We start from the raw sequence: 27,848 nt of genomic DNA on the forward strand, positions 1-27,848 counted from the left end.
GCCACCCTCACTCTGCACCTTGTAAGCCATGTATTTGGGGTTGGACAAGTCATATAACCTCACCAGGATGGAGTTTATTGGGCTAGATGATAGAAAAATTTTCCTCCATCTCTGAAATTCTGCAATTCTGAAAATCGAGTTGAAACTTTGCTTATAAACCTAGATAGAATGAAGAAACTTCAATAAACATTTTACAAAGAAATTGAAATTTGCAGGACAGTCAATTCCATGTAATATCATGGTCTATAGGAGAAATTCTGGGTATAGTACTTAGCATTGGCATATACTATTAAAAAGTACAGGCCATCCCCAATATCTGAGTTTTCTAAATATCTGCAGGTCAATAATGTTATGGATTTCACCTTTTTTGCATACAGATATAACAGAAATTGTCCATATGCATTTTGACTTTTTGGTTGGATGTAGATTTTTTGCATATTATTGAAGTTTCCAGGTGATTTGCCTATTTAAAAAGTTGTCTTTCTGCTCACCTCTCTCCCCCTCCCCTGAGTATATTTTATCTTTGTTGGGGAAGGAGTGTGGGGAGGGAATGGTGGAGACAGAAGATTAATATGTCACAACAAGTGAAATATTGCTCTAGTTAGGTCATGTATGAGGTTGCCTTACAGGGTTGTTGAGGAGGGTTTTCATGTTTTTTCTTCTTTCATAAAATTTAAGCTTCTGAGGACAATATGATTAGGTCAAATATATAATGAGATTTTGAGGAATTATCTTTTACTTTTTTTTTCCTTTCAGGAAAAGATGAAGCATTTTGTACTACTGTCAGTATTAACACTTGTTTATTATCTATTGATAACAAGCTAAATCCAGCTGTCCCAGCACACAAGGGTAATAGAAACTCCATCTGACACTGGCTAGTGAAATTTTCAGCAAAATCTTGTTAGTGTAACATTTGCCTTAATAAGTGGCATTAAATGTAGGGAAGCAAAGGAGATGGAGGTATGTTCTCTATTTCTAATGTAAATATACCTCTGCTCCTTACCCGCCAATCTTGCCATTCTTAAAGTTAATTCTTCCAGAGGTTTTTTTTTTGTTTTTAACTATTTGATGAGAAGATTACACCCATGCAGGCCAACTAAAAGGGATGTATTATTTGAACCTCTTTCCATTGTTTCTGAAACCATTGTTTGTGCTGTGATCTTTTCAAAGAGCTAGCCAGTAGCTGCTTTCCTGTTTAAAGAGTAAGCTCTTTTCATTGGCAGATCACCTTCATTTAATCCTCTGGAAGTGCATACTTAATTCTTAGCAACAATGCATTTTTAGTATCAAGAACATATTGCCACGAAAAACCGGATATGGTAAACAAGTAGAAAAATAAGCCTTAGTTGTTTAAGAAGGTAATTGTGTCTCGCTTTTGGAGCCTTATGTATCCCACTTGGTACAATTAGCCTCTGTAAACATTTCAGCTACGTTGTAGTTGAAGAATAATGTGTTTTAGGAGGCAGATGACTGAAGGTTTTTCAGGTTGACCACGACCATCGCTGGTTTACTTCTTATTGTTGGCGTGACTTTGGGGTTTTACGGCATTAAAATATATCTGTGATTGTTAATGTAAACCTTCCACCAATTTGCTTAAATACTGGAAGCTTGCAGGATGTGGAATGAGCACGGTGTGATGGAGAATATCACCCTGGCCTTGTGCTAATTTTAGCTTACAAAGAGGATGAAGATAAACTGCCTACTGCTAGTTTGCCATATGCTATCCTGGTGATAATATTCAAGTGCAAAATATTCCATAGAGAGTCTTACTGTTTCAGTAAAGGAAGCTTGGATAAGAGTTAAGCAAATTTCTGCTCAGTAAGTTTATAAGAAATAATGAAGTAAAACAATTCTCAAATGCAGGTAGATGAAATCTGTTAAATTTATTTTGGCTTTATTGACTTTCATGGGAGTTGACAGAATTAGTTTTGGTTTATATGTGATCCAATTTTATCTATTTTTCACATGTAAATCTTAAAAATCAATCTGAATAAATATTGATCTCTTTCAGAGAGGCAAAAATATACTTTGGATTGCATAAAAACTGCTTAAAAGGTAGCATCCCTTGAAGTTCAATAAAGGAATAAAGCAATCTGTCCAGCTGGTTTTAAAATAACACTTTAAAGAGCCTTTTTAAAAATGAAAAAAGTCAAAATCCATTACATTCCCATATTTGGCAAGTTCAGCATCTACAGTTTCACCGAAGAGTGTTTGACCTATTTATTTGTCACTGAGACCACTTCACAGTGAAGGGATTGTTAGTTCCTGCAAAACTGAGAAAAATCCAATGTGCATAGTGCATTTGCAGATGGAAACAGACTGTGTAGCCGGATTTGGAGGGTGGGTTGGCTGGAAGCTTTGTGTTAACAACTGGCAAATAGCTTGACCTTTGCATGACCTAGGTCAAACAAACCCCCAGCTGAAACGCTCTCCTTTGACATGGATACCTGTTTGGCGAAGAGGGCCAGAAAAAGGAGAATGAAGATAAAATTATGTTAATGCCTTGCAAGCTTACTTTTTAAAGTAAGTTCTAGTTAACTTGACTGTTTTGGAGCACGGTGTCCATTTTGAGCATTGTAAAGGGCTGAAAGTCTGTTCGCAAGAATCAGAGAGAAAGGGGGTAGGAAAACGTTTCTCTTTCCTTCTTTCAGTGTTACAAGCAATGCATAGTTTGCCCTGCAATGCAATACGATCTGGGTTGTGATTCACAAGAGTTGAATGAATGGGCTGAGCTCCACTGATGAAAACATTTGATAATGTGTAAAATAAAAGCCCTGGCAAGGAGGAGATGGCAAGTCTCGCATTGTTTGTCCCCACACTTTGTTTTTATAGGGGTTCTCACAGGAACAAATAAATTGGAGTAAATAAAAGCAAAATAGCACTGTTAGTCCGTATCATGGCCTCACACATGCTCACAAGTCAACTTTGGCAGGAAACTAGCAAGAGTCTGCTCCCAACCATTTGCGTTGCATCTTTATCTCTCCAGCTCATTGTTTGCCACTGAGTGCTTAAACCTCAACTTCCCAAGTAAAAGCTTCCTGTTGCTTGCTTTTAAATATAGTTTTGTTACAGCAACAACAAAAAAAGGGAGAAATGTATTAAGGAAGCCAACCGATAAAAAAAAAAAAAAAAGAAATAAAACAGGTCCAACCAAATGTGATGTTAAAGTTACAAACTTTCAGGGCCCAAATGCACAGCTGGTTCCTCCAGAGGCGGTAACAGTCCTCTCTTAGATCTGCAACGATAGGAACCACCTTTATACCTTCACACAGGTTCCGTAGTGAAGGAGAACGATGAAAATGCTCACTATTTCTCACATCGGGACTTTAGCTGCGTTGGGTTTCACTTAGTTCTAACTTTTCAGGCTTGTTGATGGCTGGGATTTTCTGCCACAGTTTAGATGAGAACTCATCTTTTATTACTTGCGCTTCAGCTTCAAGATCCTTGAATGTCACGATATCTGAAAAATTATATCCATTCCTATGGAAAATATGGTTCTTATTCTACCTTAATGGGTGGGGGTTACTCTGATACTTCCTGCAATTTTGGAGGAAAGTGCAGCAGTTTTCTCAGACCTGGGATATAAACAACATTGTTTATGCTGTTTCTACTCTTCTAGTTCTCTGTTTGTGCAGGACCTAAAATAAATAGGTCTGTTTTGCATTTTAAAAATTGGTGAATGTTTTCAGAATCAATCTATCCAGTTAGGTCAAGAAATGCCTTAAGAGTGTATGGTTGGGAATTGCCAAATCTTGGCTTTCAAAACATTCTTGACAGCTATTTAAAATGTGGGCCCTGTGCTCATCCTGTACAATTCAGGATAGAAGCCATCCATTGGGTCGCTCTCCCCTGTTCATTGCGTATTATCTTGAAAGTTGCACCCAGATAATTATTGTCAACTCCCAAATGGCCCTTTTTGAGAGGAACTTCCACTGGGTGAGAATGTGAGCAGCACTGAGAAAGGACAATGTTTTGTGGGTATTTGACAGTGAGTTGGTTGCAATCACTATCAGTACAGTGAGTTAAAAATCTAAAAGAAGTTAGCACATTAGAACGTGGAAAGGGTGAGCCCTTACTAATACACTTTTGTGTGTGCAGTCTGTGTGCTGGAGGGATGGAGGGTGGCTGGAGAGGGGAACTCTAGCAAATGCATTCTGGGCAAGCTTCACTAAGGTCCTCGGGTCCTGCAAGAACTGGGGAAGCAGCCAGCCTGCCAGGCAGCCGTGGACCTTGCAGTCTGTGTGAGCTGTCACTGCCCTTGTAGGCACAGCTCCATGTGCTGTAGGAAAGAGTCAGAAATACAACATGCCTGCAGGGTGCCTCGGCCAGGAAGGATAGAGGCCACTTCCTTGGTATTAATAGTTTTCCAAAGTGGGACTCTGGATGGGTTGTCGAGGACTTGATTCTCAATCCAGCTTGATGTGCTGTGTTCAACACTGTACACCCGTGCTCCGTCTTTCGCTTGGGGTACCCTTCTCTACCCTGCTTTCAGGAAACTGCCTTCTGGGTACTAAGCTAAGACATTGCTGCTTTCATCTGGCTGGGTCCAGCAGGAAAAGGATGTCAGGAGAATGCAAATGGGCATCCCATTATGCAAGCCTTCAGGGAGTCTAAACTGAGTGAGAATTCTGAGTCCCCAGCAGCTTCCTCCCCAAAACCTGTAGAGCAGAGGCCCCAGAGTGACTGGGTTGGTTGTGCAGCTCTGTCTGACCTGTTCTAATGCCCAGGTGCTAGTGAAAAGTGACTACACGGGGACTGTTGATTGTTTGGAATGATCAGTGGGAAACCTGTTCCTGTTTTCCTGTTCAGGAGACAGGTTTGTCTCACTGCTGTAATGAGAGTCGCATCTTCCTGGTTATATTGTTGAACACAGTTTGGTGCCTGTTACTGCACCATTACTTTTGGATAGGTCGTAGTGCCCATTCCCATGCAGGTGTACCCCTTGCGATAAAGAGGAATCAGAGGAAGCGGATTCTCCACTAGAGTGGGCTTTAAACTCGGGGAGGGTGGGTGAAATTTAGGACTGCATTGCCTGGCAGAGGCTTGCGTGCACAAACACACACTTAGGAATGGCATTCAAAATCTAAATTTCACAGGACTAGTTTGCCTAAAAGATCACCTGCTACCCCTTAACACCCTAAGGCAACTGTAATGAGCAGCAATGCTGGTACTTACTGTTCCATAGCCTGATCTTGAAGGCATAAATTGGGGCTGAATCTGTGGTTCTAGCCTCTCCCCATTTCCCCTGGCAATCTTCCAGTGATATATTGTCAGCATCTGGATGAGAATGCAGATTATGATTCTGCCTATTGTAAGTCACCCTCCCCCAGTTTAACATGAGGACTTGCTCTCTTCCTAGCTGCAATGTTTGTATCTTGTTTTATAGTTATGTTTTGGACCCTCTGTTGCCTTAAGGACTGAGGGATTTGAGTCTCATTAGTATTGTTATTACTGCTGTAGTTATTTCCTTACAAATGAATTCCCCCTTTCAACTGTATCTTTAGAAAACGATCTTGCTTTTTTTCCACCATCATATCAATAATAATAAACTAAGCTAACAAGTTATAATTACTCTTCACATCTCCTCTGTGGAGTGGTTAAATAGAATATCCTCTTGTTATGATGTTAATTTCCATTCATTGCAAATGAACAGGAGCAAAATATTCCTGACTGTTTGAGTCTACCTTTCGCCGCACATTATGACTCCCCTAGCAGCGAACCACACAGTTCACTCTCATATGCTTGCTAATGTACTTTCTAATAAATAGAGCTAGCTAAAAATACCGATGTTCTTCATTAAATGTAAAACGATCATTTTAACTGCTTCTATTCTGAGTGACCCATACATCACTTAATCAGACCCATTTAAGCAGAGAGAGAGAGAGAAAGAATATGAATGGATCATCTGTCTGGATTTCATTTGGTGGCAATATGAGAAGAATTTAGGTTAAGAATGGTTCTTTAGCCATCTCATTGTTCCTGTACAAGTACAAGTATATATATATATATATATAGTGTGTGTCTGGTAGTATGATGGGTATATGGAAATAGAGATATGACCAGAGGAAGGAAAACAACCCTGCCTTAGTTCCCTTGTGATTTTAAAAAGTAGCATAATGTAAGAGATGTTCTTTCTTTCCTCTTCCTTTCAATCAGCTGAATTAATCAATTAATCATTTGTTCCAGATGTAATAGTTCTCTTCATGTAGAAAGGATGATTTAGCAAACCCCTAGAATGCATGACCAAATTCTTTGTTAAGTTTTCCTGATAATGAATTCTATATATTCCCTATATATAGGGAGAGTGAAACTAACTCAGGGCAAGAAATAGAACTTTTTTTTGTAGAGAAACAAAAGCTGTAAGGATGAAAGTTTATACTGCTTTCCTGTGCCCCCATTATCACGTTAAATCTAAATAAATCTAAATAAATTAATTATTGCAGTCTGCCATTCATTCAAGTCCAAAACTGAGGCATCAACCTGGCAATGCTTTCTGCCAGAAGACTGGTATTATGGGGCTGTCTGAGGGGGATCCTTGGTGATGTCCTTCCTTTTTCTTCCAGATTGTGCTGATTTCTGGCTTCTTGCTTCTCCTGTGTCCAATTTCCTTTGCTTATAAGGATTTCAGGCACACTGGACGAAGGCCTGCCCTCGTTCAGATTGGGCACACTTAATTTGTAACACCTTCAAAGGTGCTTGCAAATGGATTCCCCCCTACAGGACCACGGGTTGGGACCCGAACATGCCTCTTGTGGGGGGACAAGATTCAATCCCCAGCTAGGATCTTAGGGTCTAGTGGGAATGGCCAGCATATAGGCAGGCTATGGAAACATAGCATAATACCACGACAGTTATTTGCCCTTGGAAAATACCCCTACCGCTATCGTGGGGGATCCTGGATATCCTCCGGAAGGAAGGGATATTTTCACAGCCCTTCACATTTTTCATGAGTTTTCACATACGCTCTCACTCCTCACAGCCCTTGAGCTGGCTAGGTGGTGCGTGCCGTGTCATCCCCGCCTCCCCTTTCTAGACGAGAAAGGAGATTCCGCAGCATTGTCATTTCATGAAGGCCGTAGGGAAACAGTGGCTGGGCTGGGGCTTCAGTCCAAGGCTCCGACCTGTAGGTCAGTGATGACAGCATACGCTTGGGGAGGTGGGGGAACTTGGAAAGATGAGAAGTAGAGGCCTGATGTTGTGAAATCACTGTTTGACGATCTGGGAATTTGCCCCTGATTTCCTGCCAAGTTTAGGAAGACCTGGAATGATCATTCCACATTCAAATTGACTGAGCACAGCTGCAAAACACCCAGTTTCCCATTTTGTTTAAAATAAGGAAAACAAGCAAGTATAGAGAGGCCATTAATGTTATCACTCAGACCTGCTTTCACAATTTTGGTTTTCATTTTGTGAGAACATAGTCCAAAATAGTCATATTTTATACCTTGAAAGTTTTTCGGTTTCTTTGATGATCATTTTCCCATAATAGGAGCCTTAAAAGTTATGTTTTGTTTTTTTTAAAAAATAGATCACACTCGTTTTTCAACCAGAGGGGAGCCGGATAACTAACTTTGGTGCTGCAGTGACCATTGCTCAACTTTCTAGTCTTTTTGCCGGGACAAACTGTTAGCACTTGCTCTTTCCTCCTGTTGTCTCTATTACCTGAGAGGGAACTGTCATACCCAAATATTATAGAGACGCCTGACTTATGCTGAGCTACTACAGAGATGTTTCTGGCAGAAAGCATTCTTTGGGTATGAGTGGGATACAGAGAGGACTGTGTTTCCCACACCCCTTTTTTGGTATCAGATATGTAAATCACACTCTCACAGACCACCGGGATTTGAATGGATGTGATTTGGGGCTGTTTCCCATTTCTGCATGACAGATGAGGAGACAGGAAATAATTAGGCTCAGGAGACATGCTGGAACCTCAGCAGCGCAGAGGGGCTGGGGAGCAGGAGGGGGCTAGGCAGGGCAGGAGCAGCCCCGTTAAAAGACGAGAGAGGGTTTGGAGCATCTCACCTGGAGATGGACGTGGCCTCTGTACTGGCAGCTGGATGGTCGAAGGTAAGAGTGGCCAAAGTGTGTAGCTGGGTCAGGCCTGGTGTTTCAGGATATCCAGTCGGATGGGTGGGCCAGCAACGGGGAGCTTCAGGCTACCAGCCAGCTCCGAAGTCAGGCAGGGCCGGGGTTGGCATTCTGAAGTCTGTTTGGGAGAGTCAGGATCCCCTCCAGCTGGCAGTTCTTGGGAGCAGTACTCATCCCTGGGGGAGAAGGCTCGCAGGGGCTGGGGTGGGAGAAAAAGGCTCCCAGCTTGTGGCTGGTCCCAAAACGAGGCCCAGAAAAGGACCAAGAGCAGAAGAGGGAATCAAGATTGGTGCCCACACTTGAGGACTGTGTCTGTATGAAGAGGTGAGTTGAGCCAAAGGGCAGCAGTTAGATGTGTGAATCCCAGGTTTAGTAAGGGTCTCTGACTTTCCCTACCTTTGTGGGATGATTATCTTAGAAGCCAACTGAGGAGACCCTGGGTCCCCAGGTGGAGTTTAAGTGGAGCCAGCTTCAGGACCCCAGGGAAACAAGGTCAGAGAAAACCAACACCCTTTCTGTTGGAAAGAAGATTTTTGCCTTTTGTGGATGAGAATACTTTATCAGGTTCTATTGTTTCCTTTTTGCCCCAAGTAGGTCTCAGATCAGCACACCTGTGGAAACCCTCTCCCGAGTCTCGCTTCTCTCCCAGGGCTGCGTGTCGTTTCAGTACAGTGGACGGAGAAGGTTGCTCTCCTTCGGTGGGGGGCCAGTGTCGAGTGTCCTTGTTTGTATTTCTGCAACTCTCCTGGAGGGGTGGCTTTCCTTTCTTTGACACATAAATGGTGGGAGAAAATAACCTCTCTTCCCAGCTCGTGGGCGGTCTCTCTCCCACTCTCCTCTGGTTGCACAGCCTCTGTGCCTGTCCAGGGTGGAGTGCCCAGTTTCAGGGCGTGCAGAGCGGTCTCAGGAGAGGGCAATTTCCTCCCAACTGCCCTACCAGTAGAATCTCAGATTCCTGACATGGAGAGCGCTTGAAAACCATTTGTGCGATGCTGGAACACGTTTGCTTTGTAGTTCTTTATGTTCCAGGCTTGACAATTTTGTCATTTCATAGGTGACTCCACCTTGGTCCTGAGAACAGGAAGGCCGGAGCTAGGGCAGGATTCGCCTCTGGGTTTTGATAGCTGCCTCCCCAACTTCCACCCCTTACGTGAAGTTTTTCTGTATGATTTTCTCCTTTAATTTTAGGGACATATCCAGGAAAATTGCCTTACTTTTTTGCAACATGCCTATTTTTGACTTTACGAAGAATTGGAGTTGACGTTCAGCCCTTTCTTTAGGCTTTCTCCAGATCCATCAACACTCGATATTTGTGTTCAGAGGTAGATTTTTTAAAAAAGATTTATTTATTTATTTACCTACCCCCACACCCCCACTCCATTGTCTGCTCTCTGTCCATTCGCTGTGTCTTCTTCTGTGTCTGCTTGTATTCTCATTAGGTGGCTCCAGGAACCCATCCTGGGACCTTCCAGAGTGGGAGAGAGATGCTCAATCTCTTGCACCACCTCAGCTCCCTGGTCTGCTGCATCTCTTATTTTCTCTCCTTCATGTCTGTGTTGCGTCATCTTGCTGCACCAGCAGTCCGCTCGGGCCAGCTCACTGTGCAGGCCAGCTCGCCTTCACCAGGAGGGTCCAGCAATCGAACCCTGGACCTCCCATTTGGTAGACGGGAGCCCAATCACTTGAACCATGTTCACTTCCCTCAGAGGTGGTTTTGATATTTCGTCTTTTCCCATCATCCTTGCCTGAGGTGCACTTTCAAGTCACTCTGAGACTACAGACCTGTCTCTTTGAATGCAGGGAAGAGGAACGTTTCAGAAACCCACACTGTGTGGAGCTTTGTACTGGCTGCGGACAACTCCAGCCCTGAGATGGGGCACTCCTAGGACCCTCAGAGGCTTTTCTAGAGGTTAAAGAAATGCAACTTGATCATTTTCATCTACTCTAGTGAGGTTAAATGGTACGTATAGTTGTAGAGTGGTGAAGAGATTAGGTTTGAATGAGACCTGGGTTCAAATCCACCAGGAGCTTATCTGTATTGCAGGCTATTTCCTAATCTGAGCAATAAGGCTACTGTGAAGATTAAACAAGATAATTCAGAAATCACTGAGGAAGGTTCTTGATCTTGTGGCCCATAGTTAATAGCTAGTAAATATGAGTTATTTCTATTAGCTATTAAAACAGTCTTGAAAATTTTGTAACAAATGGAGGGTATTTATAATATAGAAAAAAAGGAACTGAGGTGGCACAATTGACAGGGAATTTTCTCTCCACATCGGGGGTCTCCAGGATCGAATCCTGGTAAATCCTAGAGGAGAGAAAATGAGACAACAACATAGATGGCAAAAAGGGAGGAGGGGAAGGGAGAAAAATAAAGAAAGAAACCTTTTTAAAAAATTACATAAGGCTAACATTAAAAAGAAAAAGAAAATATAGAAAAAAATAACTGATGGGTCTTAAAAAATTTTTTTTAACCATGGTAAAAATTTTGTTTAATTTCTAAGGTTTTTGTAAGGATTAATTAATGCAAATGCCAAGCATGGTTTCAGGTACCTAATAAGTGCTCAGTGTTAGTTTTTATTCTTACTATTATTCTTACTATCCAGACGAGTTGGACTAGAATTGAAAATTAGTTGTTTTTTTATAAATTGTATTTCACTTTTCCCGGATCTCAAAGATACTTTCTTAAATGATAGAACTATTTTTCCATATTAGTAAAATGCAAACAAACAAAAAAAAGTTTGCTGTTAACAACTGTCATGGAAATATTACTTAGAGGCATAAGACTAGTTACTACGAATTAACCTGTTTTACATGAAAAAATGAGAACTTGAATTAATAAAAATTGCTTTCCAGTTTATTACCATCAACAATAGGCTGCCAACTTTATGTGATAAGAATGTTTCACTAACAGTGCCCGCCCAGTTTTACTCTGAAACACACTTAAAAAGTTCCAAGTCACTTCTTTTTCTATAGAAAAAGAAATGAAAAGAAAGTGCTTTGCAGTGCTGGGAGAGTAGGTGTAGACATTTTGGAAAAATTTGACCCTTAGGAATGGGCATGGGATGGGGAGAGACAGAGAGAAATGACAAGAGTGGCAATAGTTGTTTACGTCTTTGGCTGAGGAATACTTGTCCCCCTGCTCAAAGAAAGCACTGGACAGCAAAATGGTAACCCCAAGAACTAACATTCACTGAGCTAAGCCACTGCTGCTAAGGCGATATGTTAAGCACTTTAATGCAGTTTATTTAATCTTCCCAACAACTCTGAGATGTAAGTACTGTTACTGTGCTCATTTGTTCCAAAAGGGTGAAGCCAGGGGTGGGGGGAGGGGTAGGCATTGAAGACGTTACTTTGCCCAGGGTCAAACTGCTATTAAAGTGGTAAAGACAGGATTTAAGTGAACCCAGACAATCTGTTCCGGAGGCTAAACCATTCTCTTATAACACCTCCAACGTGAGAGGTCACCAAGCCACCTTGATTGGGTTGAGGAGATAAAGGGAAAGAGAAGGCTGGAGCTCTAACAGAAAGAGAAGTTCTCGTTGTGGAACATCCTGGTTTGTTCTGACACGCAGATTAGTCTTGAGACATCAGTGGGGCCACATACTCAAAATGAGGACCCCGACAGCCTTTTCCCCACCCTTGACTGCCTTGCAGTCTTTATTGTGTGGAATGACCCATCTGTAGGTACTCAACACATGTGCTAGCTTTATTTGCTCATTAGGAAGATCCTCCAGAATCTTGCAAATACTCACAGTGTGGTCCATGAACCCACAGCAGCACCAACAGCCCCTGGGAACTTGTTAGAAATGCAGAACTTCAGGTCCCTCCCCAACTGAATCCAAATTTGCATTTTAACCAGATCCCAGGAGCTTCCTAGGCGGCCCTGCTCTCAAAAGTTAGTTGAGTCTTTCACATGCCTACTGAAGTCAGTCACCACTTTGCGAATTGTGCATATTTTGAAAGGCAAGCACCTGCCCTTACCTGAGTGGCTGCTACATGTTGCACTACAAATCTGCAGAACTGGGGCCGCCAATAATCAAAGCAGAGAAGACTGTGCAATAACAGGTGCATGGGAGTAATTTGCAAACCTTTTCTTTTAGAAACTGGGAGCTTTAGATGGCTTTCCAATAAGAGAATTAAAAAAAAAACAAACAAAAAACAAAACATTGTTTTTCTTCCAAATACTTTCTTGAAGCTTTTCTTTCTAATCCTTAACATATTTTCATTTTTCACAAAGGCTTGCTAATCCACATTTCACAACCTAGTTCCCTTTTCCTTTGTAGTCAAAGGAATCTACCTGTAGTGAATATGGTGTCTTTTTTCCCTCTTGGCCCATGGCATTTCCTCTTGCTCCAAATTCTGCCTTCCCAGCTTCTTTTCCTCTCCTGGGTCTCACTCTCACACCCTCCAAGCGCCCTTCCCTCACCCACCATTCCCTTCCCTGAGGGCTGAGAGTAGAATAGCAGGGCATCCGGAGTAGAATAAATGAGCAAGGAATGGAAACGGTGGCTGTGAGAGAGGATCCCGGGGAGCCGGAAAAACTAAAGAGAGGATGAGTGCAGTGCGTTTACCAGACTCTTAGGCGTCACTGTGGAGGCTCCTGGTCCACACGGCCACACAGCCCAGTGGAGTGAGGGTCAAGATGTGAAAGGAGTTTCTACAGAGTGTAGACATGTTATCTTGCTTCATCTGGTGTCATTTGAGAACAATGCGTCCAGAAGAACAAACCAGACGAGTAAATTTTGGAGAACTGTATCTAAAATAAATATAACTCTTCTGATTAAGGGTCTGATGGCCATTTCTCTGTAGGAAGTACCTGAACTTTAACACATTTAATCTATGGTATGGATCCAGCAGTTATCAACCTTGGCTGTGCGTTATTATGATCATCTGGGAGCTTTAAAAAGCCCTAATGATTGGGTCCTACACCCCCCCACCCCCACCCCCAATTACTAACTTAATTGTCTTGGATGTGATGTAAGCATGAGGATTTATAAAAGTTCCCCCCGGTGATTCTGTGTAAAGCCAAAGGTGATAAACACTGCTTCATATTCAGAATTTTTTTTAGATACCAGGGCCTGGGATTGAACCCAGGACCTCATAAGTAGGAAGCCAGCGCTCAGCTGAGGCACATCGCAACCCTGAGATGTTTTTTTCCTATATTTGCTTGTTGTCTTTGTATTTTTTTTTGAAGAGGCATCAGGAACTGAACCCTGGACCTCCCATGTGGGATGCAGGTACTCAACTGCTCGAGCCACATTCGCTCCCTGGGAAGTCAGAATGTTTTTTAAAAAATTAAAGCCTACTTTACAAGTATATTTATTTAATTGAGTTTGCTAAACAGTGACCTCTTGAATAAATAAGTGCTATCCTATCTGTGTAAAAGTGTATGTATATACACACACACATGCATAATATGTGTACTGACATGCAGAGTACTATAAGCTTTTTAAAATAAATTATCTGGCAAGCTTTTGGAGGTAACACAAAAATGAATATTGTCTCTATGTATATGTATCTCTCTGTCTATCTATAAGATCCCACTTGTGGCTTTTTTTTTAACCGACTTAGGAAACCCACTATCATGGTTATATAGAATTTTATGACCATACATTAACCTATGATTTATATATTTTGAGAGGAGTATTTCAAGCAGTGAACTTATACAGTACAAAAATAACTTAAAAATAGTCAAAGTATGGGTTGCTAAAATGCTTTACTAGTTATTAATTCAAAAGGAGAGTTTGTGACTTTTGCACTTTTACCTTTGCAATTGCAAAAGTATTTTCTTTCTTCTAAGAAAAGTGTTGGGGGATTTCCATTTTGTTTTACCTTTGGTGTTACTACATAGATTTCAATAACATTTTGCAATGTGTTCACATCCTGAAGAATCTAAGACTCCATTAAGAAATTATGCTGTTTTTGCAGGGATTTTCCAAGGTGTTCAGTTGTAAAAAATGCTGAATGGATGAAAAATGAGTAAAATCTGTGTTGTTTTTTTCTTTTCTATTCATCATCACTGTTTGTCCTCTGTGTATAGGCAACTAACTCGCTGTTGTTTCCCTGAGGGGATCCAAGTCAAAAAGTCATATTGAATTACTAGGAAAGGTATTCCTATCTCAAAAGAACAAAGTACAATAATTGAAGAGAAAAAAAACTTGGGAAATTTATCAGATTTTTTGGGGTACATATTGTACCTGCCCATGGCAATCTACTTTTGTGAACACTTACATAAAATACATTTTAAGTAAAGTATAAATATGAGTACTGACTCCACTAGCAATTCCTATCTTCCCTGAATTAGAAAGTCCAGTATCTTCCTTTAATACCATCAAATGCACGTCAAATTTTTGACTTTTTTTGTGTTCTGTTAAAATCCAGTAAATATTTTCTTTCTGGGCCTCAGTTTTTCAGTTGGTTTCTTTCCCTATCTTTCACCCAATTACATTTTTAAAAATTATTTGCGTTGACAGGGAAGATTGACAAAGTGATAGAAGCTTAATTGAGTATGTTATTTATAGTAAAGAAGTTATTTCAAATTTATTTCAACAGTTTGGCAATCCCTGACTTATAAAAACCAACTTATGAATGACCTACATCTACATACAGGTGCTCAACCTAGATCTCTTACTCTTGTTCTCACTGCTTTACATCCACAGAACCCTGTACTGTCATGATAATTTCTGTGGGGAAAAAAACTTGGGGTGTTGAGAAATACATGGTACAAATGGCTTCCTGCATCTAGGGCTTGGTAAGTTGGGTGGCGAGGAGGCAGCGGGGGCAGTGGGAATGTAGAGATCCCTTTGGGAAACTGATGCTGGGTTTTTTTGAAATTTGGACATTTGTTGATTAAAAATAGAATCTTTCCCAACACGTATTTAAAAACAACAACCACCACCAAAACCCTGTACTTATTAGTCTACCTGAAATTTCGTCATTTAGAGGTGCATTTGTATTAACAGATCTTTTTTTTTTTTTTTTTAATGCAAACTGTTCCAGGGCATCTGGCACTCATTCCTAGTCTGAATTAAAATCTTTCAGATTGCTTTCTACCTAAAGATGGATTTAGACCAACTAGACTGAAAGGTAGGACATTTTGATTGCCGGAAGATTGTGAGGATGGTTTTAGAGCAGGATGAGATTAGCAGTGGTCTCTGTGAGGTGAGGTACCCATAGTGGGTGGCTAAGAGCTTCTTGGAATCTCCAGGAGAGGAGCACTGCACAGTGAGAGAGGAAGAGATAGGAAAAGGGAGTAGTACCAACAATCACTTATATTTAAATATTTTCCTAGGCTGACTGTGCACTAGAGTAGAAGGAATGCATCTTGTACTTGATGACTTCCTGAAGCCAGTGCTCAGATGTCACAGGAACTTTATTCACTTAATGAATCACTTCAGTTTTAATGGTCTAGCCTTAGAACCTAACATGCTTCTGTGTGAAATTCTAATGTCCAAGCAACTTTCTTACAAATTAACTTTCAGAATGCAATCTGTAGCTCAACTGGGGTCTTCCTGAAAGGACTCAGTGCTTTTTCATTGCCTGTCATTTTTCAATCTTATATTGGAATTGGGGCATTTGTTAGGTTGATCTAGGAAGACACACTGGTGAGTGAGATTTTCTTTGGTGATATAACACTATGGCATGCGATGGAGGTGACACAGACAACTCCACAGAGATGCGTTAATGTGTCACAACTCTTCGCACCTTGGGATATACACACCCAAATTCTGACAGTGGTTCCCCAAGGCCCTGCTTTGTCTTGTTCCTCTTACCTTCCCAGCCTCATCTCGCCCTGCTTCCTCTGGCTGCAATTCTGAGGTTTTGTCCAGCTTCCTCTAGCCACACATGGCCTTTTCACATCCTGTGCCTATCAGCTGGAATGCTCTCTCTGCCCTCTGCTAATTGAGGCTGTCTACTCTACCTAGCTGACTTTTCTCTTCAGATCTTTGCTCAAGATCGCTCCCTGCTTGAGTGAATTTCCTTGGTGTCAAACACTCACAGATGTATATTTCTTTCTTTGTGCTCAGTTTGCAGTTTTACATTTATTACCGTGATTGTTTTGTTTAGCATCTGTGCCCTCTAACTGGTAAGCTCCTCAGAAACAGGGATCTTTCTGGTTTTCTTCACCATTTATGTCCCTAATGGTGGAAATTCAATATATTTTTAAAATGAATTAATGAATGATAAGGGTGACTGCTTATTCAAAAGAGGTCTGTACAAATATGGGGCTTGTTTTTAAATGGCACATTTTACTTTTTAGAAAAGGGGGACAGTATGGCAGTCTGTTCTTGGGAAAAGGTACTTTTCCAGGCTTCGATCCTCCGTTTCTTGCCTCAGGTTTCTGTGATGTCAGGAGTCCACTAAAGGGTGAAAAAGGCTGTGCACTCATTCCACAGTGGTTAACTATTAACAATATACTGTCACTAATTAACAAACCCAAATTCAGTTAGAAAGGAAAAGCCTCACGACCAATCTTTGTGGAGCCAAACTTAGGAAGCTTATGTAGGCATTTCTTGTTATAAACGCCGATAATACGTTTATTTAGAGGTTGCATTTTCTTAATCTTCTCCACATCATTCTTAACTCCATTCAAACACACTTCATACTCTACAAGGACTGCAGATTTTCAGCCAGTGCCAGTGATGTGTCTGTACTACAGGACATTTGTTAATCTCCTCCTTGGATTTAGCATCACCATGGCAGGTGCCAACATCTAATTCCTTATTTTGGTTTGCAAAGGATCCACCTTGAAATTTTCAGGAAAGTTGTGGGTGGTAAAATAACATGTATGAGAATATGCTTTCCTTTGTTATTTATCTTTGATCTACTGGGAATCACTTCGAACGAAGAAAAGCAAGGAAACCTGAAATATCTTAGGATGAGAAGAGATACAAAAAAGAGGTAAAGGAATGAACAGAATTTGAATTAAAGATAACCTTAGAAGCTAACCATCAGATTTCGATCATTGCATAGTGGTATATTGGCTGTAGATCTAGGGATACATATACTGTTTCTTTTTGAAATAGCTAATAAAATGTGAGGTGATATATTGTACTTTCATGTATCTTACAGAATCCTTTGTATAGTTTCCTAAGACACTATGACATTTTGGTCATACTACTAGTATCAGATATTAAGGTCCTCGATAACTTGTTGCTGAAAAATTGCTGAGGCAGGTGTGGGGATGACTTTGGGAAAGTTTGAAATTAGAACTTGGCGAAAAACAAGACAGACTTCTGGAGTTTTCTGTTTAACACCAGAGGTTTAGAATGTGTTTCTGCCTGAGCTTGGGGTCAAATTGCTGACAGACAATTGAGTTTCTTCACTATGGTAAAACTGGGAGATGTGTAAAGGTGGACTGATACAATTAATTCATTGGGAAAAGTGTAGAATGAAATCAATAGCTTTTGCTTTATTTTTTAAAGTTGAACTCAGAAGAAAATGAATAACCAGAATTTGAATTAGGTAGATAGCTTGAAATTGTAATTGTAGGAAGTAGTGGTGTGTTTATGAAGCGCTAGGGCAAACATTTTAAAGAACGCTGATACTTTAATTATTAATCCATCTTTAATCCAAGATGAACTTAAAGGTTCCGAGGAAACTTCCCTGCCATGGGGAATGCATTTCTATTTTCTTATACTTTGTTGAATTTCATTTAGTGAATATTTTTCAAGAGTTTACTCTAGATATGTATCAAAAAGAAGGTGACAGCTGGGAATTGAAATCATGGTTTTCTCCATGCAGTGAAAAGATGCATTCGCTCATTCATTTAACAAGCACGCCATAAGTTTGCATCCTGGACACTAGGGTAATAGTGGGGTTAGAGAACAGAGATGAGTACAACTTGGCTTCTGCTTTTATGTATTTTGTAATCACTTTGAGGGGACATAGAGGAAAATCAACAATCCTAGCAGAGTATGATGTGTGTTAGGATAGAAGAATATCAGGGGAAGGAAAATCACCTGGGGGGGGTGGGGGTGGGCAGAGGTTGTGGGGAGATGGTCAGTAATTTGTCTTTAGTTCAGCAAATGCTTCTTATAGGAGACGGCAGTTGAGCTGAGCCTTAAAGGTCACCAAGGAGTTTGCCATATTGTTGGGGGAGGGAAGGGAAGGATGCTACAGGGAAAGGAGCTAGCAGAAGGAAATGCAAAGAGGTGTGAAAGCAGAGCAAGCAGTGAGAGCTTCAAGTAGTCCCCAGAGAACTGGGGGTGGAGAGGCGAGTGACTTGGAGGATACAGGGGAGAAGACAGCCTGGAAACATGCCCGAGAGAGAGAGATCCTGAAAGGCCAGGTTAAAAAGTGTGCCCTTTATCCTGAAGGCAAAGGGTAGCCACTGAAGGATTTTAAGTGCTAGGGTTATATGATCAGACGTGTGTTTTAAAAAAATCGTTCTGGCAGCTATTATGCATTCTAAATGAAGACAAAACATCTCCTTAAAATGTCTGAAGTATTCTAGCTGGTTCCTGAGAAAGCGTTGTCTTTAATTCTTACCATTTATCCTCTTAACATAACCCAGAAACATTATCCCATCTAACTTCTGGCTAAGCAGATATGTCTAGGATCTGGAGCTGTGGGTTTGGGTGGGGGGCTGTTTTTACATTTTTCCTGATTACCCTGGACATCAGGCACACCCGGCTAGCTCGACTACAAAGGAAAAGCAGCCTCTCTGTGGTCAGGGGTGTCGCACCACATCTAGCAGCCACTAGGAAGTCAGGGGTGTTCCAAACCTCGTTTAAGGGATGTGGTACCATTCTTTCATGTAGATGTACTGTGTGAGAAAATACGAGAGGGAAAAACCCTCTGATGTTCTGCTTTCTTTTTGTTTAATATCAGAATATGCAAAAAATACTCCTACTTGGATGAAAACTTTAGCTGCCTTATACCATGTGACATACATTGATGAGCGTGCTTTTGAATCACCCATTTAGACAACTCTAAAGACACAGTAAAATGTACTCAGTATTGGAAGATACAACTACAAATGGCCTTGGTTTTGGAGTCTAGGTACATTTTTGGGACAGGCACTCTATTCCTGAACATTGCAAGAGGAGAAAAGTTCAGGTTAAGGAGAGCACATAGCCCGAAACTCTGGGGTCTCTGTACAAAATTGTAAATGCAACCGCTTTTGAGGCAACGGTGGCTTCCAGCCTGACTTCCAGCAAAACAAGAGGGTCCACAACCTTACACGTTTATGTGCCCTGGCAGTTGAAAGTTCTCATCCCTATTCAGGAGTTTCGCCTCTATGACATAAAGACCCCCGTGACAGACAACTCATTTTATTTATACCTGATGCCTCACTGACACTGGAAGGTCCCTTCCGTTGTGAGGTAAATCTTAGGTGCTTGTTTGGTTTGTAATTTTGCCTCACTAGAAGGAGGTATTGGGGAATGGCAGTCCTGGGGAGAAAGAGGGAGTTAGGGAGAAAAAAATGGGAGCAGGGCTTTGACCTGCCAGAGAGGAGCCCCCTGCTGACACGGTCAGTCTGACCCATTGAATGGCCTGAATACGATAAATGCCCCTTTATCCTGCCTTGAAAGGCACGAGATAGCACAGTCTAAATGCCTGGGCATGCTTAAATAGGCGACTCGGGATGTTTGAGTTGAGCGTGTTTGAAATCTGAGCTCCCTGACAGCCTGGGAGCTGCCACAGGTCACCTGCCTTGCTCCGTAGGGACAGACCCAGGACTCACAAGAAATTGTCCATAGACGAATTGTAGTACAAATTCCTTTCTTTGTTGGTTGGCCTCTTTCACTAGACCATGGCCTATAAAATTTTGTAAAAACAATTCTTAAATATTATTTGAAAGGGCAAATGGCCCACGCTGAAAGGTTTGACAGTTTGACATATAGTGCATGGTTTTGATAGCTCGGAAACTGAAAAGTGTGGCCAAGATTCTTCCCCTGCTTGTTAGAAGCCTGATGTTTTTAAAATAGTGTCTCTTTGCTGTGCAGAGTTTCTCTGCTCCTAGCAATCTGACAGGCAGTGTGTCTGCTTCAGTGATCTTAAATCCTTTTAGACTAATTTGAGAGAGCAAAAAAATAGCTAGCACCTTTGAATCCAATACCCAAATAGCACAGAGCCAGTATTGCCAATTAAGGTGCCATTGGGATAATCATATCAAAACAGATCCCTTTAGTCTTCTGATAGCGCCATAGCCAGTGCCCAGAGAGAGAGGAGCCCAGAGTTTCACTTCAGTGAGAGGAAAAAAAAGGGATTCAAGTGGCCGGGTCTCGTCAGAGTAGGGGAAGTCACAGGAAGTGGATTTCTGCATTAGAATGTTGCATATAGGCGGTCGGTGTGGGCTCAGCCCCCACCGGCTGCCTCTGCATAGCCAAAGGCCATTTTCTGGAGCCTCTGGCCCCTCAGTCACTGGTCTGCTAGTTAATTGCCACACGGACTTCATGACACATGGGCAGATAATATGACATTTTCAGTTTCTGTCACTAGCAAACGCCACAACGTTGCTTGCACTAGTTGCTAAGAAGCTGTCAGAAACCATTAGCAGTTGGCTAAAGTCGCCCTATGGCATTTCCTCATAGCATCAGCAAAAAGAGCATAAATCACCCACCGGAGCCTACTGCTATCCTAATGAGGCTGTAAGCTTGTTTATGGACTAGCATCATTTTTATGATTATTTCCACCTTTTCAGTTTGCCTTCATTCTGGCGGCAGGAGAAGTCGGCTCCAGGAATGAAGTCACTGCTGACATTTACAAATGTGGTTCAGAGCTGCTGCCTGCTGCCGTGTGGTCGGCCAGTGGGTTCTCCAAGTTTGTTTAGTGATCTTAAAAAAAAAAAATTAAAAAAAAAGGAAATGAATCCTCCAGAGACCACATAGAGGTGACTGTATCAAATTGCAGAGTGAATGGCGATGCGAAAGGTACAATTGACCATTTAGACTCTCCTCTGAGGTTGAGACGTTTCGAGATCAATTTTCAATTTGGAAGAGGTTAAACAATTTATTAAAATCTATGAAAGTGTTTGCTTTTAGAATAGTCTGTTTTATTATGCTCTTCTCCTTCCCCATCTTCTCCATTTCCCTAACTTGTGTCGGAAAGGAGCAGGGTTTATTGTTTTAGGCTTTTCTGAACATGTACCAGTATTTACACTGGATTGAAAGCATTTGCTTCCAATGAAAATCTTGTCTTAGATTACAACCCAGCAGTGTAATTTCCCTCCCAGATGGGAGTAAAGTAGCTGTATTTGCCTAAAAACAGTAGGAAGAACAAACTGTGCATTAAGCCAAGGCTGTTTTTGGCTTGAGCTAATGATGTAACAGAAACCTTTTATTCGGGAGAGGTCACTGCCAGGGACTGAAGGGGGTGGTCTGGCCACTGCTTGAAAGGTTTCTCCATTGTATCTACATAAGTCTTCACTTAAAAAATCCTGTTCCTAATGCTTCTGCTTTCATACAGCAGAAATAAACAGGAAAGGTTCTGGTGAGTGTTACACATGGAATGCAGAAAGCCTTCCTCTCCTAATGGAGTATATAATTCAGGTGCCCTCCAGGCACGCTTTCAGGAATTCTTTTGCCTGAGGTAATGGGAAGCTAAGGCTGCTTTAAGGCCTTGATTATCTATTGATGCACAAAGCTGGAAAAAAGTCATCTCCGCTGGATTATAGTAGATATTTCCATAAATTATCAATGAATTCTTTTCTAGGCAGGCACTAGGCATTGCTGCTAAATTAATCTGAAGGGGTTTTGAGATGCATAGGAAGGTGTTTTTTTTTAAGGTGGAAAACAGTCATGGAGAGGCAGTGAAGAACAGTGCTAGGATAGAAGCTTTTCATTTGTAATCAATGATCAAGTAATATGTTTCTTTTCCTTGGTTACCTTGTGCATATTGAAAGTGGATTAGGCCATTGAAATTTTAGATGCTGTTGAGTTGTTTTCTTTTCTCATGTTTTTTTAATGAATTGTTATTTTATATGGTGAATTGCTCCTCTGAATAAAAAGTCTCTTTAAATACTGGACTTTCGAAGAATTTATTAGGCAAATCCAAAGGGACTCCTCAGGAATCACTCGGCTATGCAAAGAGGGAGTGGGGTGGGGCAGAAGGAACCCTGACCTGGGAGGTGGGTGATAGCTCCACCTGAGTCTGCGGGACCTTGGGCAAGCCAAAGAGCACAGCACTTTCTTCAATGCTTTGAGGGGGCTTTCGGGGACTGTGGGGCTTTTTGATCCTCTACAGTGATGCCTCAGCTATGATTCTGTAGAACTTTAATAAAGTGTGCGAATTTTAAACACAATAAAGTTATGAATTTTAAAGGAGCTGAGGGTTAAGCTCAGAAAATTTCTGCGAAATTTGCGTTTGTGGTATATGATGTAATAATAGTAGAAATGTTGAAATTAGTCTTTTCCTCACCCAACAAAGTGTTTTAAACCTTAGTGCAGTACCAGTCAAGGCAATCTGTGGGCCATATTCTTTTTTTGAGGGGAGGTGATCTCCTGAGGGAGCTGTTAAGAACAATGGATTACTTATAACCAACCACTATAGAGTAGACTGCAATAACTGAAATAAAAAAATAGGATTCTTTGTATGTAAGATCTAATTAACAGAAAAAAAGAAATGTAGACATTTGTGAAGCAATGTGAATCAGTCTGAGACTAGTTCCGGTGTAGAGTCACTGGAAAAGTTGTTTTACCAAAGTTTGGGATTCTTTGGGCCACATAGGCCCTCCCAAAAATAAATCCAGTGATTTATTTTTCCCAGGTAACGTGCTCTTGGGTGTATTTGCTGCCTTGTTTCTAAGCCTTGGCTCTGTAGCCCTTCCTTCTGGGCCCAGATCAGCCCATCTATTTCTAAAAGCCAGGAGCTTCAAGAGAGCTGGGATACCTATGAGGTCTACACTGTGGCTCACTGGAGGTGGGCATTTGGTGGAAGCTAAGCTACTCTTTAGTGTAGTGGGGTTAGTCCATTTTTGCTTTCCCTTTTGATTTTTTTGGCCAAAACACAAAATACCTACTTTCCATTTGTACCTTAAGACTTATTTTGGGTAGTGCAATTATATGGGCTGAAATTTCATTTTTTCTCATTAAATATGGCATCGTAATAGGACTTTTTAAATTTTTATTTTATTGTGTCATGAAGCCAAAATACTTTCTAGAAAAACAACTTAAATTTTATGACAAAGTCAATCAAAAGATAGGTTCCAATATAAGAAATACTAGCAGGTGACTTTCCAGTGAGAACAATTTTAAATCTAGAGGAAATTTTAGAAATCGTCTGGATTATTAGTGTAATATAATTCCAGTTACTCTTAATTTAACATTATTTTATTTAAGCAATAATTGTCTTCTAATTAAAAAACCATTTCAGAGGTTTTTCTCTTACTAAACTCGATGCCCTTTTTCTATTATAAGAGAAATTATATTCTATTTGAAGCATTCCTATGTCAAACTGCTTATATGATGAATCACCTATATTTCCATGGCCTAGTTTAACCAGTTTTAAGATGGAGCACTTAGGGAAATAGTTGATATCTTAAATGCATCTTCTTACAAGCTAATGTCAGTGGCTATATGTGGGATTTAAATACCCAGGCAGGGACAGTACTCTGCTAATGGCTGCTGCCATATTTAACTCTCCAATTGGATGTACACTTAATGTGTCTCATTTATACATACTGGAATAATTACTATGGCAGCAAGGCTACTAAAGCAATTGCATATTTCCCTCCATTCTCTTTGACCTTTAGCACTGTTCTTTGGAAGACGTTCTTTAGATTTGACTACTTTTGAGCCTAGGCCTTGTTCTTGCTTTTTGTCTTGGGAAAAAAAAGTACCAAAAAAAACACTATTAATCATTTAAATGGCTCTTTTGGTTTTGTTTATATCCAAAGGCATTCTATTTGAATAAAGCATGTAAAGGTAGCATCAGTCAAAATTTGATTCACTATGTTTGCAGGTGATGGCTTGGACAACAGTGTAGCTTCCCCCAGCACAGGTGACGATGATGATCCAGATAAGGACAAAAAGCGTCACAAAAAGCGTGGCATCTTTCCCAAAGTAGCCACAAATATCATGAGGGCGTGGCTGTTCCAGCATCTAACAGTAAGTGGATTCTAAATGACATATATAAACTAAATATGGACAATGAACCAGTTTTGATAGAAAACAAAATTTTAAAAAGAGATCCCTCTGGACTTCAAATATTTTGTAAATCACTGTGCTCCCACAGTTTTACAAAAGTGTTTTCAAGATCCAGACCCCAAATGAGGAGTTTTATTTGAAGTTCACAATTGCAATTTTGTTAACTTTCCTAAGTCCTAAGGTTTAGGAGTTCATTTACAGTTGTGATTTTAAGTATGTGTGTTGATAATGTTGCTTTTTCTAAGTGTGACCATTAATAACTAGAACCAGTACCCACTAAGAAGAAAGGAAGACAAACCCCAGAGAGAAACACTGAGTGTTTTCCAATGCTTTAGTGGATCTTTATAGCAAATGGTCCACAAAAATTTAAATCTCGTTGCAATGGCAAGATGATCACATAATTTACTTTTGAATGGTTTGAATGCACTGGCTTCCATTACAAAACCTCCATCTGAGTCAGAGCTCCACAGTGAAAGTTGTCCTTGTATTTAGAACTGTAAAGGGAAACAGCAATATAGAGTCAGCTCTTCCTGTGTAGTCCCTTGTGACTTTTCAAGCAGAGTAACAGTTTATATTGTCTGTGTGAGTATTGCTGTTTTCACTGCCGGAATTCTCCTGGAGATGTGAGAAACTGGAGATTTGGGGCCTTATGCCACCGGGGGATTTGTTTTGTTTGGTTATTGTTCTGAATGAATTTCATGTTAAAATATTTGTAATCATAATATTTTGGTGGATATTTTTATAAGTGCATACTGATTTAATGACATTGAAAGAAGACAAAATGAAAATTTATGGGTAAAATAATATTATAAAAACCAGTAAAAATTGTTGACCAGGGGACCTTTCAACATTAGGGGTGAATTTAGACAGGTTGTAGCATAGCCTACAGCCCAAGCTGAATGAATGTTGAAAACAATGTTGTTGTTTTGTTTTTTTATAATGCCACTTGCAAACTTTTTATGTATATTTCTATTTTTACCTTAAATTGCTTTTCTTAAAGTCATTTATTTTTCTAAACTATAAAAGTTAGTTCTGCATTGTCACAGATATGCCCAGTATCTGTGGACCTTTTCAAATCCATGTCCCTTCGTGAGCTGTAGTGACACAGGGAGATAAACTCAGGAATGTCTCAAGGCCACGTTGGCTCTGTTCCTCTAGGTAGAGGCTGTGCATCTAATAATACTCCAGGGTATTAATTAATCCAGATTTCCAGAATTGGTGAATAAAACAAAAAAACAGAATAGCAGGGGTAACTGAAAAAATAGTTTCCTTCTTTAGCCTTCTCCCATTATGGCTCCAAACAGTAACTGAACTATGCTGACAGTCTTTGAATAAATTTTAGGGATTGGTTAATGCTGATAGTTAGTTGGAGACTTACATTCGGTTTAAACTGTTATGATTCAGGTACCACTCCTTGTGTGGCACTTGTTGCATGCATGTAGATATTTTGAAATCGGCCTTGTACAAGCTTCCTACTAAGGATTATGCTGAGGGAAGGAAAGAGTACAAGGGCTCAGAGGACATATCACGAAAAAAAAAATAGTATGTCATTTAAAATCAGCAGGAGATAAGAAGCGACAATTGGTCAAAGGTGCTGATGCAACCATGCTGTTATTTCATCATCAGAGCTAACCAGTCAATCTGTCTGGTGGCAGGTGGAGAGGGAGGAGGGGACAAACTCAGGTTGGCTCTGAAGTCACAACCACACAATTTCTATTTCTTTTACTACAGAAAAAAAAATGAATGCATTTCTTCAGCCTCCTCTTCCATCTATAAAGAAGCTTTGGCTTTACTTGAAGCTAAGATGCCCCTGAATAAAATATAATCAAATATTGGTTCAGACAGAGTCAGGAGAGAAAGCAAGTTCTTTTATTCATCCTCCAGATTTTTTAATTTTTATTTTGGTAGGTCGTACCCTTGTGAAGAACTTTGCAGAGAGTTATAGTATCTTTTTAAGGGGAACAAAACAACAAAAACCAAACAACTTTTTTTTTTATTAACAACTTTATTTCAGAATCACAAAAATAAAAGAACAGAAAAAGGCAGCTCCACAAGTTATGTTTTTTCATGTCTCCCTGGCTTTCTAGGAATCCCTAATAGAAGTTGCCTCATGGTTTTCATTGGTTATTTATGCCTTCCTTACCACCCCAGTGCCATCTGCCTCAGAAAATAATAATGATAATGTTTCCTAAAAACCGAAATGCTCTCAAAGCATCATCTAGAAAGCAAAGCTAAGAGAAATATTTAAATTTAGTTAAATTTTTTGCCCCTTTCTTTCTCTCAATGAGAAAGATTCCCTTTCCTCTTTTCTAATTGCAAGAGAAAATAGATCTCCAGTGACAAAGGAACACTCTTCCCCCTTATTTGATCTCCACCTTGCAGGAATTGCACAGACAGTTTAAGTAATGTTTATATAATCAGGAACTGATTCTAATAAATTCTATGGAAAAAATGAAGAGTATAAATTTAAAGAGTATTTTGTTGTTGTTTGAATGTAACTACTGACATCTCAGTGTTCATCCTTCAGTAACTTTATTTCAAGTTATGAGAGGTCTTTAGGGATGAGAAATTCATTTGGAAAACTGTACAAATTTAAAATGATCACATTATTGCTATGTGATTAATGCAATTTGTTACCTTAAAATCCTTTGAAATCTTGCTAAGATGTAAAAGAGCAATTAAAACTCTGACTAATTAAAACAATAGCAATGACAATTTATTAGCAAATTGTAAGCTAATCTTTTTAAATGCCAAAAGGCATATTATAAAAATTTCACACACCTTTTTAAAAACAAATTACTATTTTTTTTTCTTTTTTAAATAAATGGGTCAATCCTTTCATTGGGTTTATTCAGTTAAAAAAAAAAAAAATCTGCCTTTGAAAGGGCTTTCAAGCATTTGTGTGTTAGAGGAGCAGAAAAGACCCTGAATGAAAAACCTTTTTGGATTTGCACCCCAGCTGCATGAGAAGAAAAATGTGCCGCTCTGTAGTTATCCACAGGTAGATTTAATCAGTAGCACATTTTACTACTCCAAAGAGAGAACTAAAGCCTGGTTCTTGGACTCACAGTCTCTAAGCAAGCTAAACTGGACATATTTGTGTATAATGAAAACAGTAAAAGAAAAGGAAACAGGTTTTAAATTTTGGTGATTATGGGGTGAACGGAAATTTCAGCGATGTAAATTTCTAGCTTAGACTTAGTTGAACATTTGCCAGTTTTGGTAAGTAAGAGTATCTTAAAAGAAATTATTCCCTGGAGTTGAGAGAATGACTGACGTTATTTAGATAATAAGAGAGAATTAAAAGAAAACAAAAGCACTTATTAGTAGAAGAGCTTGTATTTGCCTGAAGATAAGTTATTGCGAACAAAAAATACTTAATATTTGCATGTGATTCACTTTATAGTCGCAGTTAATCAGTTCAGGGGCATGTGCCATATCAAGGTTTCCTTTTCCTTTTTGAGGACATTATTCCAACTGTAAACATAACCTACTCTGTCATAGTATTTGAGCAGGATGTGTTTTGCCTGTTGCCAGCACTTTTTTTTTTTTTTTAAAGATTTCTTTATTTATTTAATTCCCCCCCTCTCCCCTGGTTGTCTGTTCTCTGTGTCTATTTGCTGCGTCTTATTTCTTTGTCCGCTTCTGTTGTCCTCAGCGACT

The 27,848-nt window shown here is 40.1% G+C and overlaps 1 protein-coding gene across 2 annotated transcripts in view; it reads left to right on the plus strand.

The window, feature by feature from the left end:
- Positions 1–27,848, plus strand: part of MEIS1 (Meis homeobox 1) — a 132,174-nt gene that overhangs the window by 49,585 nt on the left and 54,741 nt on the right. For both annotated transcript variants that reach the window (XM_071208873.1, XM_004449180.4), the window contains exon 8: positions 24,001–24,146. In XM_071208873.1, coding sequence (XP_071064974.1) covers positions 24,001–24,146 — 146 coding nt within the window. The remainder of the gene's footprint in view (positions 1–24,000; positions 24,147–27,848) is intronic.

This window comes from Dasypus novemcinctus, chromosome 17 (assembly GCF_030445035.2).
Source record: "Dasypus novemcinctus isolate mDasNov1 chromosome 17, mDasNov1.1.hap2, whole genome shotgun sequence".
In the NCBI taxonomy this organism is placed as follows: domain Eukaryota; kingdom Metazoa; phylum Chordata; class Mammalia; order Cingulata; family Dasypodidae; genus Dasypus; species Dasypus novemcinctus.